This window comes from Patiria miniata, unplaced genomic scaffold, assembly GCF_015706575.1.
Source record: "Patiria miniata isolate m_02_andy unplaced genomic scaffold, ASM1570657v1 HiC_scaffold_20, whole genome shotgun sequence".
Classification (NCBI taxonomy): Eukaryota; Metazoa; Echinodermata; class Asteroidea; order Valvatida; family Asterinidae; genus Patiria; species Patiria miniata.
In genome coordinates, this window is record NW_024037059.1 from 15,218,657 (window position 1) to 15,240,211 (window position 21,555).

The 21,555-nt window shown below is 36.6% G+C and overlaps 1 protein-coding gene across 1 annotated transcript; it reads left to right on the plus strand.

Moving 5' to 3' along the window:
* The first annotated feature begins 143 nt into the window (after positions 1-143).
* Positions 144-18,545, plus strand: LOC119727867 (minichromosome maintenance domain-containing protein 2-like). Its single transcript, XM_038199942.1, has 21 exons — positions 144-266; positions 770-827; positions 978-1,036; positions 1,738-1,841; positions 2,601-2,702; positions 3,105-3,209; positions 3,561-3,628; positions 3,950-4,057; positions 4,200-4,297; positions 4,595-4,612; positions 4,833-4,899; positions 6,901-7,043; positions 8,161-8,335; positions 10,244-10,333; positions 11,350-11,504; positions 11,995-12,029; positions 13,387-13,543; positions 14,768-14,910; positions 15,551-15,660; positions 16,209-16,282; positions 18,386-18,545. Exons 1-21 carry the CDS (start codon positions 144-146, stop codon positions 18,476-18,478), a joined length of 2,085 nt encoding a protein of 694 aa, XP_038055870.1. The 3' UTR covers positions 18,479-18,545.
* The last annotated feature ends 3,010 nt before the right edge of the window (positions 18,546-21,555 follow it).

The window sequence follows — 21,555 nt, forward strand, 5'->3', positions numbered from 1 at the left end:
TAAAAACCTTTCTTATTAAAAAGTAAATTGGAAAGAAAAACATGCAAAATCATATTGATCATAGGGCCTACACAGGAAATGCTTTGTATTCCAAATTGTTTAATTGATATATTTATATTAAACACAGGAATGGATGAATAAGCATGCAAGATCAATTCAGCGACTCACAATTGCAACTTCAGGAATCTTCCTTAAAGTACTTGGACAAAACGCAACAACTTGAAAAGCTGAAAAAAGAATGCCTGGCTCACAGTGATAGCAAAGAGGTTTGTGTAAGATTCCCTTAATAACCCGTTCCAATTTTCTATAATTAAAAAGAAGAAAAATTGTGTTACAGTATATTTCAAACATATTTCACCATATATGTTTTTTTTTACATCATTATTTGTTAACTTTTTCGGAAACAACTACAACTTTACATCTTAACAAAAATGGAAAACACTTCTTTAGTTTAGATTTTGAAACCTTGGTACAAGTATTCTAAAAACAATTTTTTTTCAGGTTTTTTTTCTAATTAATGGACTATATTTTTGAGACAATTTGCAGTGGTTCCGACATCTAAATTTATAACAAAATAAAGATAGGGGTATATTTTTCGTCCATTATTGTTGGCTTCAATATGATTTTCTTGTTGAAACATTTTCTTAAAATAGCCAGCTGCAACACTATTCAAAGTTATCACAATGAAACTTGATATGGAATTTAATAGTCGCTGGTCTTTACTGAAATGAGATTTAAAAAAAACTCATCTGTAATCTTCTCTTTTCAGAGTACAATATATCCGTTCATCATCAAAATTGATTGTACAGAGATAACTGAAATTGATGGTAGGTAATTTTTGTCATTTTTGTTTTTCCACTGTATTAATTTGAAAAATGTAGAAATACAGTGAAACATTAATAAAGCTAATATCATTTTTCACTTTTTTTTTTCAATAATACTCATGAACGTTCATCGTAATTATCTATTTCCTGTAGCAATCCTTGGAAATGTAGTACTACATCAGCCTCAAGAAGCAAGAAAGATTTTCCAGGAGGTAAATAAACAATAAAAAAAATACTAAGAAGAAGAATGTTCTTATATTTAACACAAAACAAATATACAACTGTTATATTTCTAAGTGAGGACTGTTATATTTCTAAGTGAGGCCCTTTAATATGTTAATTAACAGAGTAATAAAACTGATGATAAGGCCCAAAAAAAATAATACTCGGTCTCTGGTCAGTGCGCGCGTCGATTTTAATTATGCGCGTCAACCTTTTTTTTTCTTCAAATTAACACGGAAGCTACAACAGCGCCCTCTATTGCCGCGCCTTCTCAAATGTTTGTACCAAGGAGAACCAAGGAATGGGGAAATTGCACCAAGGCAAATGATAAAGGGCACCAAGGCAAATTATGGGGGACACCAATGTATAATGAGGACACACAAAAGTAAAATAGTACCAACCTTGTCTGCACAATACAAGCTTGAAAAAAAAAAAAGTCACCAAAAAAAACAAAAAACGCGTCGCCGCATCAATTCCAGAACTTCGGTCTGACCTGAGACCGACTATTTTTTTGGGGGGGCCTAAAGTTAATATTTATTCTTAAATGCAGTATTGAACAAAACATTTAGCTTCCCCAGATTCAAAGTTTCCTCGGGAAGAAAAGGTGTTTACACAAATGATTACAACAAGGAATCCTTTGTAGTCTTTGCAAACCATGTTTGTTTTGATCGGACTTCAATATTGGAAACAGGTCTGCTATGTCAGCTTGACGTCTCTGAATTTGCTGCCTGCTGAAGTGACCTGCAGTCAAGTTCTTGTGAATTTGCAGCTATTAGATTTACCACACCTAAAAAGGTTAGATCAATTTACTCTGGGGGTCTTCTGTATGATCTGTTGGGAACCTTGGTTATAACCAAACAAGGCAAATGGAAATTAAAGCTGTGAACTACAGTATCGTCCACATGTACAAGTTAGATTTGTACTCAGTGCCAGCCTGAAATATTGTTGTTGGCATGAATTAACTATGTATAGGTTTTTTTTTATTATTCTGTTGTTTTATAAACAATTTTTTACGCTTGAAGGTGAAGCAAATTGAATGACAAATCCTTAAATAGAAATGAAACAAAAGTTATAATTCCATGACCAGAGAAATGTCCTAAAATTGTAAAAATCATAATAATAATAATATATTTTTACCGATAATGGGTGACTCGGGAGACATTCCCTTAGACTTGTGCACATATTTTTTTCCAATTTTAATGACCCACAACCCCAATTTTACCTTATCCTACACCCTCACAAATGTTGGTGGTTTAACTTATTGGACCACGAGCAATTGATCTAGCCTATTTGCGACAATAAAACATTTTGCCTCTAAATAGGGGCTTAGGCATAAGGGAGACATTGAAATGTGTCCCTAATTCCACGTCTCCCAAATATATATAATTTTACGGCGCCAAAGTGTCTCCCAAAGGTCCTATATATGTGTGGTTGTAAGAGAAATAAATTAATTTTTACCATACTTGCCCATTTATGACCATAAATTTTTTCAAAAATGAAAAAAAAGGTGCTTTTAAATGCAAATCCTGGATCTCATACATATTTTTGACACAGTTACCAATTAAGCACTGCAGAATTGCTTGGTTGCAAGTTTGACTCTCGTTTCTACAAATTTGCCGGGACGGTGTGCTCCATTTCGTCCCCCATAAAGTATTCGTAAGTATGATAAAAACACATTCATCATCGCGAATATGGTTGCAACATGACTCTCAGGCACTGACAAATTGAATCATATAGGAGGGCCATTTAGCTTTCTCCAAAACGCAGGAATTTGTTCAAGCTATGTTGTATGAATAAGAATGTTCCCATTTAAGTACTTTCATGTTTTGGCTTGGACAATGTTTTATATATTCATAACTTTAAAAGAAAGTTCTGCATTGCACTGTATTGTTGGAATGTTGTGTACAATTCTGATCAGACCTATAATTTTGAGGCCTCCACATTTTGTTCACTGGCTTTTCTATAAGCATTATGTGACTTTGTTGGATTATTTCTTTCAGCATCAGTTTTGTCTCAATTCGGTTTTTGTAATCAATTCTAATATTTGCTCTTCAAAAGACGATGTGCCAAATACAGATGCCCTGAGAGCAAATGCTACGGTGCAGCAGATAACTTCTACATCAGGTGTCACATTGAGGGGGCTAAAGAGCAGCAAACAGTCAGGTAACTTGAAAGAGTATGCATTTTTCAAGCAATTCACCTATTTTCAATATTATTTTAACCATTAGGATATGTGGCTGGTTTGATAAATGTAAGTCCTTTTCATGTCATTTTCACCTGATAAAGTTTGTTTGTATCTCCCTCTTTCTTGTGTATTGATGTTCAATTCATGCATAATGAATGTGATCTAGTTTTGAAAGTTTCTATAGTTTAATTTATTCTGGTAGAAATATAAAGTGCGTGTTTGAAGCGATTGAAATAGCAGTGCAAATCTACATGCCTCAATAATACTTCTGTTTCTTGCTCTTCCATGCTTTAATTGGCTGATATTCTGTTCTTGTTGTGTTTTCCTAGACGGGACTTTAACTGTGTGTACTGTGGGTCGATTTTAAAAGAAGATGTGACGTGTCGAGTCTTAGGAGGTAACGTTGCTGATTTTTCCCCAGTCAATTGAGAGAGTGTAATCATTTCTGGTGAAGAATCAAAGACACATTAAAGATATTTTATAATTGCACTTGAGCCAGCAATCCTGGAAGACAGGAAGATGAACTTGTCATTTTCTTGATGCAGGAGATAACCCATGTAGTTTATTCTGAGGTAATGTACTCCTGAGAGAATCACTGTTTCCTGATTTAAACACATTTCCAGGATTATATTTTCTAATACCCTACCTGTTGAATGAACCTCCTGTGAAGAAAACATCAGATTTATTGTCACATTTTTTTTTCTTGATGTGTTTCCAGAGAGAGTGACTGTGCAGATGGTAGAGGGGGATGTCTTTCCTCTTCAGCGTCAAGATGGAGACACACACTCGGGGAGATACTGCCAATCTGTCACCGTTATGTTGAGAGGTAGGCCAACAGAAATGATCAAACAGGGAGCATTATCTTGAGCAGTTATGACTGGAAGCTAAGTACCTTAATGTTACTCTTCCTTTTATTTCTTAAGTGAGTCTTCTCTTTTCACAAACTTTCCTAATTTGTTACTCATCAGATGAGTTCTTCAACATGCAATTGGGTGGCTGCTACTGTGTGATTGGAATCCCAGTCAAGGAATTTACTGGAAATTCTTCGGTCTCTGTAATGATTGAGGTGAGATTTTTATTTAGCATAGTTTGTCAGTATAAGTGTGATTATTTTTAAATCAGTTGCAGTTGTTTGTTTACCAAATCTGTAAGCAACTAAATAATTTTTAGAGCAAGCTTGAAGAAGCTAGTACAAGCAAAATGTTGTCATATTGCTGTACAGATTCTCAATAATTATATGAATGTAATGCCCATATTGTATTTATTGATGTATTTGCCTACATTACTGCTTATGTTTTTTTTTACAAATATGAGGAAATAATATTTGTAATACAGTTTAAATATTGTTTTCTTTCAATTTCAGGCAAACAACGTTTTCAAGGTCAGTATTTTTGTTCTTTCTTGTATTCATTTAATTAAAGCACAGAATGGAAACTCTGTTCTTAAAAACATTTCTAGTACCATTCTATTACCTTCTGGGAAAATGGTTTCAGGAATTTATAAAAGGATCATCAAAACTTTTACTTCATTAAAATGTGCTTTAGAAATTGCTTTTTTGTTATTTGATATACAAATTTCATATATCTTGCTGTTTGTTCCAGATGAAACCAAGGATTCCAACAGAGCCAAGAATCCATCTGTCAGAAACCTTGAGACAGCTTTTAGCAAGTAGGTCTACAATTATTCTTTTACCGTATTCACATTAGATTTTGTAATAAGTCCTAACCTGTTAATGATCCCTTTACACCCAAAATGAAGTGAAATGTTTGTTGTTTTAATACATCTTATTATATTTTTTTGTGAAATAATGAGAACAAAACAGTGAAAAATGCTGTTCTCACAAAATTTGTGTGAATACAAGCAAGTTAACTCTTTGTGAAGATGTGCAAAATAAAAAAAGAAGAAGCTCAAATGAAAGAATTGCAGCACCTACTTGTGTCAAAACATGGCATAACATATGACAACCTGTATAACTCGGTACCCCAGGCTACACTACTCAATTTCCATAGATCACATTATCTATCTCGGGGGACTCTTTTTGGTCAGTGCGATAATTTGTTTTGACTCCCCTAATGCCACTCCCCCCACCCAAGTTTGTCATCTATAAATACCACATTCTGAATCAAAACTCCCCTACTGGGGATCACGTTTATTCTGCAAACCATTCCTCTTGTAGTATGCCTCCTGTGGGCATCTCAAATTTAGCCACTTAACTCTTTCATCATCTGTGAATTGGACAAATTATCTTTTGATAGAGTCAATAAAGATCTGGCTCATTTTTTTTTGCATTATAAAAGATATATCACCTAAAGCATCAGTTCTTAATAGCTCAAGTGTTAAAAAAATTTCAGATAATGGACACCCCCAGTTGTCAGAGGAAACTGATGCAAATAATTAGCCTGACCTACTGCATCAGAGAAGAAACCAATTACCATTAACATAACACCTTCGGACACCCAGAGGCAAAACTTGTTAAAAACAACTTGGATTTTAAGTTGAGTTCAGTGACTCTTCATTGACTAGTGTCTGATTTCAAATTTGGCTATCGTGTGGCGTGCTACTAATTGCTAATGTCATTATACTGTACCAGGAAACCTCTTTCATTATCATGGTGTGACAACTTAATTGCTCCATTCACAAAATTCCTGCTGGACACAGTTAGTTCAGTTGCGTACTTGGACTGGAATTCTATGTAGGTGAAAAGTTTCCACTTTTAATAATAAGTTTCGTACTAATAAAAATTACAGATACAGAAATGTAAGTTTTAGGCACTGAATCATAAACATCTTTTTTAACTTCTTATTTTAATTTCATAATATAAAGCATTACTTATTCAACTGCTTAAAATTAGAACTGGATATCTATATTTTTAAAAATGTGCATAAATATGCACCATTTAAAGGGAATGTACAACATTTGCTTTTGCTGCAATTTTCAGAAATAAATGGATTTGGAGGATTAGTATGTTATAGCAAATATTGTTAAACTGACTTGTTTCACGTTTTGGGGTTGTAGATGCTGGAAAAACCAAGAAAACCAATTATGTTCTTGTAGTCTGGTTCCCTGACTCCACTTAAGATGAACTTCCAATTTATAGACTTTGGGGAATTGTAAGTTCAGAGAATCAGTTTAGCTGGCTTGTACCCCTTCACAGGTGTGTAATCAACTGCAAAGAAAATACGGAATAACTAAATATAAAAAAATAGGAGCAGTTTTTAAAAATAGCCAGTTTTCTCCAACGCTGGTCGGCCAACCAGCGTTGGAAAAATACAGTTTTTCTTGAAAATGTCAGCACACCAGGAGCCACGATTTTGCAGGATGCTTCAGACTGTCATTCCTTAACCATTCCAGTAAGGTATTTCGTGATAATTTGATAATTTCATTTTTTGATGTTTGCAAATGTTGTATCTTCCCTTTAAGTTTTTATAGACAATTTAGGGGTTTTTCATAATGTCTTAATCCCTGAGCCAGTTAAGCACCTTTAACTCATGTCCCTGTTTGCAGGATTCAATGCCCTTTCAACATTTCCAAGGTGTATTAAATGTCCGTCTGCATGGACATCCACACAATCGATTCCAGTCTGCCGCACCAGACAGCCTCTCCAATGCACCCCCTTGACCCAATTGAGATCTCACCATGGCTCTCGAATGTCTCTTGATCACCTTGCAGACAGGGCCCAGTCACCGTGGAGCTTCAGTGCCAGTCTAGCTTACCTCTTTGCTGAGGGGGTCACTCCACCAGGCACCTATCACCGCCTCAAGCTGTGCATACTTCTCAGCATCATTGATGCCACCTCCCGATCTTACAAAAACGTAATCTATTAAGCCAGTGTCCCAATGACTAGGGCTGGCTGTTTATGGGAAAGTGGCTTCAGTTTTCTTCCATAGGGGCATGTGTAATTGTTAGCCGTAGCCATGTAATCAGGACGTGGCTTAAGACATCTTCCGTCCCTGTTATCTCTCATTGTGCACCCAGCTTCATCCCTCATCACTTATTTACTTCCTCAGTAGACCCAGACACATCAATCTGTTTCTTTAAATCAAGATTAATGTGTAAAGATAATGACTTTGACAATGTCATTGAATACTTACACCAGCTTATTCAAAGTGCAATTACAATTGCAGCAAGCACTTTAAGCAAGTTGTGGGAATGCCAGTTGCATGCTAATGGCATCTTTCAGGCTATTTCATGCAGCGGATGAGAAAAAAAAAACTCATCAAAGTTCGTAAATTATTCAAAGATGAAGCTATAAAACACCTCTTGATAAACAAACTCTGACACGTGCGTCAGGTTATGGATGGTAATTGACATAAAGTCTTATGCAAGTTAAAGTGGATGAGAATTTGTAAGTGCATAGACCTCATTTATGGGCAATTCATCACTTTCTATATGTGGTTAGGACATGAATTATACAGCTCAAGAATTTCGATAAGACATCGGGTACTTGTCATGATGTAACATGAAACAATTAAGAAGCCCTTCTATTTCCTTTGATGTACAATGAAAATTCAAAGACAATCATTCCATGATCAATATTTGTCATTATTTAACTTATTTAAAATAAACAAGTAAGAGATGATTTGTTTTCTTATAACTGGAGAAATTTCAGGATGAAGTTCAAATAAAAAAATTAGAGTGGCCTGATATTTCATATAGCAAGGTCATGCTTAAGGAATTCCTTAAGGACTTCTTCTGCCTCTGAAGAAGTCCTTGCCAAGGATGAAATATCAGGCCATTCTAAGTTTTGGATTTCTACATTTCAGGTCAATCCAGTCAGTGAGCAGTTAGCAGAATTTTGATTCATTTTCATTTAAATGAATTTCAACCTAATCAATTTTACTTGTTTAGCATATCTTCTGGTGTAAACTTATAGCAGATGCACATAACGATCTTTAAAAAATTGTGACTGTTAATTGATTTTTATTGCAGGACTCCCAGGGTTTTCTAGATCTAGTGGCTGTTGGTGCTGATTCAAATCTAATCCGGAGGTTATTGATCTACGGTGCATCCTATGCGCGGAGAGCCATCATTCACAGTGGCAGTCAACCCCTGCTTGCCTCCCTCCACAGAGACCCCAGTGGCCCAGGTTGTTATACTATCGACGGTGAGTGTCACTCCTGCATCCTTTAAAGCAGGTGTGCGGGCAGTTGTTTCGTTAATTGGATTGTCTGGTTGCTGCAGTTTTATCAATTTCTTCCCATTGATACATTTACTCATTTGAGACAGGAAAATCTGAAGTGATAATGGCATATTGAAATTCTGAGACCTTGTGACGAGGTGGTTTTAATGGCAAGGTGTGCACTATATAATATTTTTGGATCACTGTCATCAGAGCAGGGTAGTATGATTATGAGACATATGCCAGGGGCAAAAACCCCGGGGGCATATATCAGCCCCCCCCCCCCCAACTTTTTGACAAGGGGGAGATGGCCATTGGATCATTCTCCCCCCCCCAATTTTTTTGTGGTGAAAAAAAAAAACCAATCAAATGTTAAGGCATTGTTTCAAACATGTCGACACCCAAAATGTATTAAATAGCCCTGATAAACAGATGAAAGTACAAAACTTGAAAGGCGCCATTTTGATGTAAGGTTAAAACTCGCCTAGCAAATAAACATAAGATGTACATCTGCATCATGAACAGCACCCCCATGTGTAATGTGGTGTCCAGAATACCCCCCCCCCTTGAATGTTTTAACTTTCATGGCCAGGCAATTTGAGCAGTTTTATCGATCCCCCACCTGCCACATGGATTTACAAGACTATGTGCCTTTCCTAATCTTAGCACTAGACACTCGATATCTGTTTGCTGATGAGCAGCATGTGAGATGAACTGATATCATGTGAAGGTGGAAAGGCAAATAAGTGAGGACAAGATATATAAGAGAGTCGGAGGAAACCATAGATTGACAGTGATTAGGAATTTCAACTTTTGTTTAATCCCTCATCATAAACAGTATTACATTTTTGTTTGTACATTGATACAATCTTAAGACTTCCTGATCGTGAAGTATAGTGCCAGTAATGAATGGATATTGTTTCAACTGAAGCCAATTACATGGGATCATGATAGGCCACCTTTGCCTGTGATAAAGTGACAACCCTACTTTAAGTATTGCTCCTCCGAGATTTCTTTATCACTAGCCCCTCCCCCCCCCTACACCTTGTGGTATTTTATTGCCGTGGTACTGCCCTTTAATATCAACTGTGTTAATGTCATATCTGTAGTGTATGTATCATGTACGTAATGTTTCTGTTGCTTGTGGCAGTGGAGGAATCCTGTTACATAAAATGTCATTTCTAGCCTTTGGGCTTAAATTCAAGATGTTTATTTGATGAAGTATGTGAGCCTGTTTACAATGATGATGATCGTAAGTCATACCTGAATATTTTAGATGGATGCCGTAGAAAACATTTTTATACTTCTCATGGAAAAAGGGATTGTGGTTTTCTTCTGCACACTTATAAAGAATTTTGTAAAAAGAACAAAAACTAGATATTACTCAATAATATTGAAAAGAAAAGTAAGCTGCCTTACTAAAACAAAATATGCAAATTGACGTCTCACCTCTTCTTATACTTTTATGGCAGGCAAAAATTAAATATATAAACTTCTTAGATAATATATAAGTGTAAGACTTTTAAGCATTTTACTCAATATTAATAATCACATACCACACAGTTGTCACAAAAAAAGCTTACTTTTAGCCCGTTTCTTGTTCTGGCTTTACTGGTGCTAGAAACTGATAAAGATTTCTTTTCTTCGCTACAAAAATCCTGACTCAACTTTTAGGTTCAGACTTTCAACCTAGATGTCAGGCTGACTTCAATTTGTGAACCAGTTTTTGCCCGTGTCTGTTATGACAGCTTTCCTTAAAACCTCTTAAATATTATTTCTGAAAAAGAAATATGATCACCTGCTTGTTGTATAAAGTGAAGAGATGGTTAGCTATATCGATCACTATTTTTGTATAGATGTCATTGAGAACAGGTGTTTTCCCCTTAATGGCAGGTGGATCCACATTGTTAGCACATCAAGGTGTTTGTGTGCTGGGGGAAATAGACAGCCTGAAAAGAGATGCTAAACAGAAGCTTCAAAATGGTAAGCTTATCAAATGTGTTTACTGTGGCAGTATTTGGGATCTGATATACCGTGCCCTCTGGAGACGTGCACATAAATAGGGAACAAACGATTGTATACGTCTCTGCAGGGCAATTTCAATAGTTGAATACGTCTCCACAAGATTTTCACGAAATAGATACATGGATTTTACTCAAAAACTAGGAATTTCCAAGGTTGGTTGATCAGTCGCAAATGGTAGAGTTTTAGAAAAGGGATATGAAGTCCGAATTTCAGCCAAGGAAATTAATTCTGGTTGAAATAAGAGCTTTTTGAAACTTCACTTTCAAACTCGAAACAATCCTACACAAGAACAAAGAAATATGTCTCCACAAGAATACAACTTTCAGTATGTGTGGGCAAAAGTGGTGGATAGATGTGTATCCTGTTGGGAAAACCAAAGATAAAACATGGAGGAAGCACTACTTAAGCAAGTTATTATATGAATACCCAATGTGACTGGTTAACAAAACATCGCTTGCAGGCTTTAGTCATTCCCCACGGAGGTTTTAAGTGCTTTCTTGCGTATTGTGACAAGGATCAGGAATGTCAAAATATTACCTCGATAATATGTATCAGATGTAAAAATCTAATGTGCTGTTTTTATGATGTTTAAAAATTAAAAAATATGAATCCTCTACGTTTTAGATTTGTATATTTTAAGGGAAACAAGTTATGTATTGTCACATGTTTGTTGATGCACTGGGGAGAAAGGCAGATCAACATTTTATTGAAAAGCATTTCAAGGATTAGACACAAACAAAGAAACTTTGCTAAGAATTCTTAATCATGCATTATTCCCTGTAAAATTTCTATGAATATGAAAATGTATTTTAAAAGGAAAACAGAGGACCAATTTGTATGCAAACTGCAACAAAATCAACATTTCATAGTAGCCAAACATTTGAAAATCCTTGGTTTTGAATTGTGGTCTCCATTTTCAGCAGGGGGCTAAATTTTTTGAAAACACGTTTTTTTCCCCTCCTTGTTTGGTTCAGTGCTGGAACACAGAGTCATCCAAATAGATCTACCAAGACAATTAAGTAGTGGATCATCCCAGCAGCAATTATTCCCTGTGGAGTGTAATCTGTGGGGCTATGCAAACTCTTACAAAACTCAGGAGGTTGATGAGGAGTCTTTATTTTCTGCCTCTGTAAGTTTGTTATGCAAACTTCTAAACACTAGATAAATTCTGTGTAAAATATTGAAGAAGCAACCCCTCAAATGAACTAAGTGCCATAGGATGTCATGTGTAACTTTGATTTAAATGATTACAATTAAGTTTTAAAACACTTTTAAATATTGGTTTGCAACTAACTCGATTTGACATCCAAGATATTCTCTCACATGAACATGCATACAATGATTCTAAAATGTCTTCAATATCAGACACTTGTAGCATGTTATATGCAAAAGTATTATCAGTCATTGTTTATTTATCATTCATTGCTTTGTAATGAATTAGTCTCTGTATGTCAGTTGTAATTCTAAAAATTTTAAATGATTGTTGTGGGATAGCCATCCAACCAGCGTACAATTCAGCAACAGATAGGAAAGAGTGTTTCCCCTTTTGAAAGCAGACGCCGGCCTGTCTTCAGTTGTAATTGATATAATTGATACCTCGTTTATAACCGTTCATACAGGAAGTCAAGAGGACTCCGAAGCAATCTATTGTGGAGTAAGTATTATGACTTGTGCAATACAGTGCAATAAAGTCTTGGGAGAAAGAAAACCAATTAATCATTTTGTTCAAACAGCAAAACTGTAATCATTTTGTTTTAACTGCCCCCCCCCCCCCCCCCACAGTGGCTTTCTTTTTAATGAATCATAAGAAATTCAGAACAAATTGGATTTTAAACAGCTTTGGAAGAGGGTTGGATGACTTATCTTTTGAGCATGTGTAATTTGAAATGTCTGTTATTCACTCTGAATGCAATGATTATTTAGTAATTATTCAAGGAAACTGGTAACAATTGTATATCAAATTTGAAAATGATTTGATCATTCAACAACCACTGTCGGGATTCTTTGAAAACAAATTCTTCCGTTGAAATAATTATCATGAACCATTTCAAACTTTTCATGAAGCGTTTTTCCAAGCCTATACTCTTTTCCAATTTCTTCCACAGCCCTAATTTAAACTCAGAAAAATTACAGCCAACGAATTTATTTGACCAAACAATCCAGCATCGGTTAGTAAACACCTGTTCTACTAGTAGACAAACTCCTGTCATTTTAATCAACCTGCCATCTCCAGACACCCCAGACTCCCAACTCAGAGCGTTATCCCCGAGAGAATTAAATTTGTATCTGTGTCTGCTATCCCTGTAACACCTCTCCTTGCCGAAAGCGTTATACATGATATTCCCTTATCAGTTTTATGTGCAGTATCATAACGCTCGCGGGTAAGTGGTGAACACCCATTTAAGTATACCCTGCATATATTAATGCAATGATGAGTTAGGTCCGATGTGCTTAATCAAATTACTTGCCCAAACACGCCAATCTAATTTCACATAAAATGTGACTAGAATTATGTGAATCATCGAAATTCAATGCACACCTCGGATTTTTCCCCCCACAAAATCATGACAAATAAGGGAATAGGGAGTTTTGAAGAATGTCAGGAAAACAGGGCCTTATAGCTTGGGATATCTAGGGAGGCTGTCCTGCAGCTGAAACAGCAGGTTGTTTGTTGATGTAAAGCAAGAGCTCAATATGAGGCAATGCTCAATGTGTTTTTGTTGAGAAAACGCAGGCTGCATATTTAAATATAGTCCTTGTGGGCTGAATTGTATTTTTAGGGAGAAAGTTCGCAAAGTGCTTTTACAGAAAAGTTAGTTTATATTGCTGAAACGGAATGAAAATAGGCAAAAGTATTATTTTAAAGGACAATTGGCAGATTTTCAGTTCAAAAAAGTAAATATTTATAAACTCGCCTCGAGTTGAGAATGAAATCAGGGAAAACCGAACAAAACATCACATACACTTGGCAATGTCATTTAAATAAATTATTAATTGTTATGCTTATTCAGGAGTTTCCCCATGGTGTTAGTGTGTGATAGCCCAAACCCTACCATGAATGAGCACGCAGAGCTAAATATCATCAAGCAGACACTACTAGGAGCAATGGCAGACCCGGATCAGCTGGGCGGTCGGAAATCAATCATCGGTCCAAGTGAAATTAAACAGGTTAGCGATCGAGGCCAATCAGCGGCTACAATCAAATATCCATGGCCAATTTTAATATGGTCTTGGTTTAACATGGGCATAAAATTAAACCTGGTCAAGGATTTATGTAATTTTTTAGGAATTAAATCTATTTCAGTGATTGCGTAAAGGTGAATGCCATTTTCTGCGATTCTGCAATCTTGACAGTATTGCTGAGAAAGATTAAAACCACAATCTATTAACATAAATGTTGAGAACACAGAAGCTTGCACTTCGTTCTGTGTTCTCAACATTTATGTTAATAGATTGTGGTTTTAATCTTTCTCAGCAATACTGTCAAGATTGATATCGCAGAAAATGGCATTCACCTTTACGCAATCACTGAAATAGATTTAATTCCTAAAAAAATAACACCATGCAATTTTGTATAGCTATTAAAATAGTGCCAGGGGTGAGCATAGTGTTATAATTGAAATTGCCTGGCATAAGTGACATTAAAGCATTAGTTCCAGATTTGTAAATGTTCGGCAGGTCATGTTTTACCCTCTTGAGAAGACTGATCAAACTAATCACAACATCCCCAGGCATAAAGAATAGCACCTGCTTAGCCCTCTATCAACATGCATGTATAATAGAAAACCTTATGAACTGCAGTAGCCGAGGGAGAGTAAACATCCGGACTTATTTCTTAATTGAACTTTTATTATTGTTTCCCTTGGGTTTTTTTCCACAGCGTTAAACTTCATAAATAACATTGGTCTAATTGTTGAGGTGTAAAAAAGGAAAGAGAATATAAAATCAACACAAAAATGCCTTTGTACTTGAAATACAAAACAAAAATATTCAGCTATATCAAATCAATTTTAGGTAATTTAATCAAAGGAGATATAAATGTTCCCTTGTAGAAGAAGTCTTCAAAAATCCTGCCAAATATCAATACTGTTTTTGAATGCTGCTTTTTGCTAAGTGGATCTAGGTCTCATGCTTGCTCAAAACCATGAGACTGTTAGTAGGATTGGTCAGATATTACATTTTGTACTGTAAACCTTGATAACAAAAAATGAAGTGAAGTGCGAGATTGTAAACTGATTCATGTATTAAGACAAGATAAGTTTGCGGTAGCACCATGTGAATAAATCTCTTTTGTGAGTATGCGTGGTTCTGAAAAGAACCGGAGGGACTCGACGTTTCGAACAGTATGCTCTGCCCGTCGTCAGGAGATTCATGTATCCATCTTACTTGCAGTTCCTTGAAATTGCCTCTGCCACAACTGTGGAGTTTTCAGCACCAGCAAAGCAGCTGCTGAAGGGTTACTTCGTGGGGAGCAGGCGGGTGCGTTCATCTGGGGTGCATGGTACTCCATTTCCACCAATGGCACTTCAGACTCTGTAAGTTTTGTGGAGAATCACTTGAATTTATTCACTTAATTTCTGGTTTTTGGATTTCTTTCAAAAAAATATCTAGGATCAAAGGCCTGTAAAACTCATGGAACACTGACCCATACGGTCAACTTCATAATAAACTTTTTTCCAACTGTCTGTGTCATAAGCAACAAGTGAACTACATTATGGAAACTTATTCAAGATACAAATTTCTAAATGAAATCATTTTGAAATTTCTTCTCAGGTATTTTTAAAGGTGTTTTTTTTTAGTTTAATGGATGAGATTATCTTACTCAGAGAGCATGCCTTTCCCGTAATTGAGTCAATTAAAAAAGTTTTCACTTAGGAATAGCAATGAAATGATATCTTTATAATTGTCTTAATGAAACACAGGATGACACTAAAAAAAACTCTTTTTCACTTTGGTTTTGTATGTATTCACATTTGTTGCGCCTGCATATTTGCATTCACATCAGGCACCTGCAGGGAGTGACATGAGTCAGAGACAGGTTAACTCTCTGATTCTCAAAGTACTGTACTGTACAATTAGAAGGAAGGAACTGGTTTTTTCTCAGACATTCCAATTACAGAATTCTGTACAATGCACTTTATAATGCCAAGGCTGCCTGATGAAATTACCCTACAGAGCTTGTATGTCAAGGGCACTTGCTAAACTCAACCTGAGAAACACAGTTCTTGAAGAGGATGCAGCCTTTGCGGTGCTCCTATACGAAGAGGCGGTGACAGCAAGATATGGTAAAAGCTTAGAAGCAGGTGCATTGGAGAAGAAAAGGCCTCGGGACACTTGACCACCTCCAGAGGCTTTTATCAGAAATATAATACAAAAAAAATACCTGTTAAGGTTAAGGATCCTACTTTTTAGGTCAGAAAAGGCTACCCATTAGTTGTTTTTTTGTTTTTTGCTGCGAGAAAAACCAGAGAGTTGTTATATACTTTCTCTATCCCAAACTTTGATTATTTGGTTGATAAAGTCCAGATTTGCCTCTAATGCTCAGTCTTCAGTAAGTACTTGGTTAACATTTCTGACTTTATTATTTCTGAATTAAGAAAATCAGCAAAATCTGAAACACGTCAATTTAAGCATCAGATTAAAATATAATAACCTGTTATCAGAAGAGTATCTACAAAATTAAGTTACGTGCCTGAATTTAAAACCTTAAACAAACACGTAGGCCTAATACCTTGATCTTAAATCTATTTAATCCACACAGACTGTAAGAAGTGTTTTAAGATACAAAAAGTAAAACTATGATAAATCAAAAATATGGTACTTTTTTTTACAGGATACTCCATCTTGAATATCCAGAGTAAGCCACACTTCAGGGATGGCAACATTTCAGAGCACTTGGGACCAGAGGTAAGTCACTTGCTACTTAAAAAAAAAGGTCAAAATCCGTATCAATTACATTTTCATGTTGTATAATCTTCACATTCTTAGTGGTAAGAAGGATGTACGACAAAGATTTGTCTCTTAGAATAGAAATAAAATGAGGAGTGCATCCATGACTTCTTCCTGGAAGATAGAAATTTTCTTAAGTTCCCCCGATAAGTCGTCTTAAGCCTTCAAAGACATCGAAAAGTCTTCCTTCTATATCCCTTGGCAAAAGCACTTTGCAACATCCCTCCCTTGTACATTTTGTATTAAGGCTCCGATGTATTTCTTGGTGATGTGGACAAGATTGATTCTCATTCTCAATGTTGCCTGGGAATCGGGGCTACAGAAGGCAAGCGAAAGGAAATTGCCTTTGCCATTAGGCGATGTGTAAGAGCCTCTCAAGTTGCATGGATTAATGTGCATGATTACACGCGTCTTGTTGCACGATTACGGCTGACTTTATCAGTTGTGATGTTGTCCGTAAACTTAGCCTTGCCTTGTCCATCAGGGCACAGGAACCCATGGCTCCTGTTCTTCCGTTGTAAATGTCTGGCTGTTACCAATGGTGGTCGCAAAGGGGATATTTACCAAGTTTTTCGAAGGGGAAAAAATTAGTTTTAACAGGTAGAACTTTCAGTTTTATCAGTCACATCTAGTCACATTGGTGGAATAATAGTGAGTTTCATGAGTAGGTTGAATTCCAAATTTGACCTGGTTAATAGCAATACAAGAATGCCTCAAATACATTTTTACAAATGTTAAGTTCGTAACAAATGAAAACCTTTTTTGGTAGAATGGTAAACAAGTGTCGTATATAAGTTGCAATTATCATGATAATATTGCCATGCTGGGCATTGTCTTCCCAGCACATTTTTATGTGCCTTTCATTGTGTATTGATGTGTTTCCTGTTGGCTAACAATACGGCTTGTTAATGGACAGCACCTTTTAAGAACTCCCTGAGAAGCGCTAACATTCAAGAGCCAGATTATCAAGAGACCGCGTGAAATCTAATTATTTACCTGTATATTTTGTCCCACTGTGTCACAAAAAGTCTCAGGGCAAGGTGGAAAAATGTGTTTCTTTTTGACAAGAAGTAGGCTCAGGGTCTCCCTTTGTGCCGTTTTATCTTTTATTTACAACACGATTACCAAAAAGCCCGGTTTGTGTTTTTAAAAAGTTCGAATTTACACACAAAAACTGATAAAAGTGAAACAATGCCGTTCTTTTCCCATATCCTGAAGATGTGTGTAAGACCATAGACGTGCTGTTCTGCGAGAATCGAATCCTTTCTATAAATCTTGAGAAAGTAGTTTCAGGAAGACTTTGCCGTACAAAGGATTTGACAATGAAATTGTTGGCGACATTTGATACCATTCTGAATTTAGCTCGAATTTATTCAGAATCTAGCTCGAATTAGCTCGATTTGTGTATATTGTACAAAATGAATTTGGAGGAGGTCTGTATATAACGAATGTAGAGTGTTGTGCAATCGCCAGTGTAACATCAGTGGGAATTTGCCCATTACTCCACGAAGGGATTTGCCAACATCTTTTAAAGTATATACACAAAACCTTTGTACGTGTCAACTTTAGCAGTGAGGCATCTAAAATAAATCGCATAACGCTTCTGTAAAGTGCTGCAGTTTGCACACGCGCATAACAGAACAGATGACAAAGATGACACCAAGAGTGGCACAAATGAGTGGACGTGTGTGCTCCCTGTCAGTCGAGCAGGCCAATCAATCAAAAACTATCATCGGCTAAATATGATGGATGGGCTCTTCACAACAGGTTGCAGGATGAGAGGCCCATACTCGTTATCCCTATGTGCTAAAAGTCCGGCTGGTGGAATGTTCTTAATCAAGGATTGTGTTGTCTTGTACCTCTCTGATTTTGTGGGAGACGATTTTGAGTTTGAGAATGATGCCTTGTAATTCATTAACCCACTCACGATCTCAGGAAGATTTTGTTTCTGTTTTCGCCACGCAGAACAAAACCTAAACTTATTCTAAACAGGATTGTGGCGTAATGATGTACCCTTCTGACGATATTCGCGATGGTTTTTGTCTGTGCTTTACCACGCAGAATGATGCCTTCATGAGGAGCTTCATGACCCGACTGTCGCGGTTCTGTCGCTCCCATGTGCCAGATTTTAACATGTACGAGTCGGAGGATTAACACGGAAATAAATACTACCTGAGCCCCTGGAGATACCACGAGAGTGCATTCCCGTGGCAATTTGTTAAACGTGGGAGAAGAGTTGAATTTGACCTACCGTAATTAAAACCATCTAAGAACTGAGCATCGTTTCACAGGCATATATTTAAGTTTACAATTAACTTTGTGATTCAAGAACCAATGCAGTATATCTCTCGACAAGGCGAATAACTTTTAAATCACTTTTCAAGACGGGGAGAATCTAAGTCCAAACGAAAGGATGTTGCAATAGGAACATAAACGATTCAATTATGATTTCTTCCGTTTGAATGCGTAATAAGTGACACCAATAGAGCAAATCATCACATGTATGCTGCTATAAAGTGTCCAGATTCTATTAACTTAAACTGTATTTTATTCCGATACATATGGAAAACGGAAGCTAGAAATATAAATGAAATGACATTTAAATATAATTTTAAAATAAAATATTACGTCTGACGTTATTTATTGTATGTATTCTTGAGGAGCAGCTTGATGTTAGATATTCTCTAAAGTTTGTTTTGACAAGCACAGTTGAAATTTAAAAGATGACCAGTTGTTAAGATTATTTTACAGCTTCTTCGGACAATCCGAGTAAGAATATTATCATTTTCAAGACTGCAAGTCGAAACAGCTTCAGAAATTTGTAACTTGAACACAAAATTGAAACAAGCTTTTCGGCACTTCGTTGATTTTACGTTGTATTAATCTGATAAAAAATCCACTTCTGTTTAATTACTTAAAGCATGTTTCTGTTGTAATCGATTAAACTCGAGTTTGCCTACAATTGAAATAATTGTCTTTTTCTGTTGTTCCTTTTTTTAAAAGTTATTTTAGGTTTTTTTAAGGATTCTAAAATTCCAAATTAGCATTTAAGTTGGCATTTCTGTTTTCAGTGATCTACGATGTTTCTGTCACGGTTCATGTATTCCTTCATGCACACATGACCCTTTCACTTGCATGACTTAATGCTGTTTGTGCTCATTGTGAGTCAATATCAATCTGATCCGGAGTGGTCGCCGAATCTGCAATTGAACGTTGAACTTTCTTGGACTTCTAAAGCACTGTCATATTATTTCTCAGGACATTGCCATAAATCAACCTCCTAATCTATAGCTGTTGACGCACGAGGTTTGCCTAAGAGATTGCTTTATGTGTTCGTTGATTGCTTTTGGAAATATCCTGCACTTAAAGTATTTCTGGATTTTACTTTGCGGACAATTACACTATTAGGCATAAGTACATACTATTTACTCTTTCCAATTTATTATTAATTTATTGTATTTAATATAAGTTGCAACTTACCTTGAAATCTCGCGTCATTTTCGATTAACCATAAGTCATTTATTGCAGAATACAACAAGGCGTTAATATTTACGTGGTGATTTAACTGGTAAAACGTGTTTGTGATTTGTTTTTTCTTTCTTCTTCAAAACCTGTGGCTGCTATCGCACACAAGCATGTGGGAGCAAATGCTTATCATCACTTACACGCGGCAAGCTGTACCAATGCGTATAGACAAGAATCGATTGTGTCTTCGTTCAAGTGCGTGTATCTAGTGAGGGTAACAACAGACCGCACGACCTATAAGATGTGTCGACAAACAGACGGAAATATGTAGTGGGGAATCTCTGAGTGTGGATGCATCACCTCTGTACCGTGTAACGTTTCATTGGAAGGCTGAATTTAAACCAATATTGAGAATAAGCTGATGATCAGACACTTTTAGAACAGTGATGTAGTGCCTTGATGCTGGGCCTTGGCCTTAAGGCTGGTTTTTAGGGCCTTGGCCTTGGCCTTGACGCTTGAGGGCAAAAGCCTTGGCCTTGAGGGTCAAATCCTTGGCCTTGGCCTTGGCCTTGAGGATCAAAGCCTTTGCTCCAACAATGTTTAGGAAATGTCTTTAAAAATGAACGTTTGAATTCAACATTCTGTAATTTTTATGGAATCTTTCTGGAATCATTGGCGTTCTTTTGGGATTATTAACGTGTTATGTGGACATTGTTGAAAGTTTCAGATAAATTTGTAGACACATTTTGTTTCCTTGCCCATCTAAGGGCGTCAATGAATCTTCTTTCTTTGACTCGCTCATATAGGTTCCCGCCGCTTGCAGTTATCGTGACAAGCCTCTCGACAGGACTAACGCCGACTGGCTGTGTTATCGGCAGCATGCTGGCGCCGAGTCTAAAAAAAACGTCCATGCTTGAGGGCGTAATTGTGACGTCATACTGCGTTAAAAAAGTACTCCCTAACAAAGATTGGAAGTCGACGCTTGCCTCAAGTGTTAGCTAATGGCGTACGTAAACAACCACGAGGAGAAAGGCAAAAGTAGCCAAAACAAGCATGGACTGTTCAGTACCCTTTGGTTAAAAAGGAGACTCTGTTGTGATGATCAAGATCTGAAATGCATTTGGTGCATCAACTCTTGGCGTTGGTGAGATTTCTCGTGTGGACTAACTCTTGTAACATGTTCAATTTGGGTCATACAGAGCATCCTGTAAAATATCAGCAGTCTTGCGATGTGAATTTAACATCTTGGGGGAAAACGCAACGACAGCAAAAACAAACAGTGGCCGCTGTACATTGTTGGTTCAAAAAAGGCATGCTTTCAACACCGTGTGAAAATAGGAAACGTTATACGTTTGGTCGCATGCATTTGGTACATCAATTTGGCAGCGGTGAGAAATCCTGAGTGGATTTTGCTTTTGCGATAATATTCGCGAGTCGTGCACGGCTCCCTGTAAAAGTCAGCTTCGTGCAGGAGCGTCAACCTTGACGATGTCACATTGACAGAATTGTTCCGTGCACTTTATAGAAAAAAAGGTATTCGTTCATGATTTCCCATTGGATCGTTATCTTGTTCATCTTCGTACACAGTCCTGTCGGGTCTGGTTTTTATGACGTCTCATTTGGAGACTTTTATCCGTAGGAATTGCTTGAATACCTTAGTGATTTGACAGAGATGTTACTTCCTTTTTGCCTAAGTTATTATCATCGTTGTAAAGAATTTGAACACATTCAAAAGGACACTCTTTTTGAAATCATGAAAGTTTTTC

Coding starts and splice junctions, on each gene's coding strand:
- LOC119727867 (XM_038199942.1), top strand. CDS start 144: ATGCAAGATCAATTCAGCGACTCACAATTGCAACTTCAGGAATCTTCC. Junction 1,037..1,737: donor CAAGAAAGATTTTCCAGGAG/GTAAATAAACAA, acceptor TATTGGAAACAG/GTCTGCTATGTCAGCTTGAC. Junction 13,544..14,767: donor GTCCAAGTGAAATTAAACAG/GTTAGCGATCGA, acceptor TCTTACTTGCAG/TTCCTTGAAATTGCCTCTGC.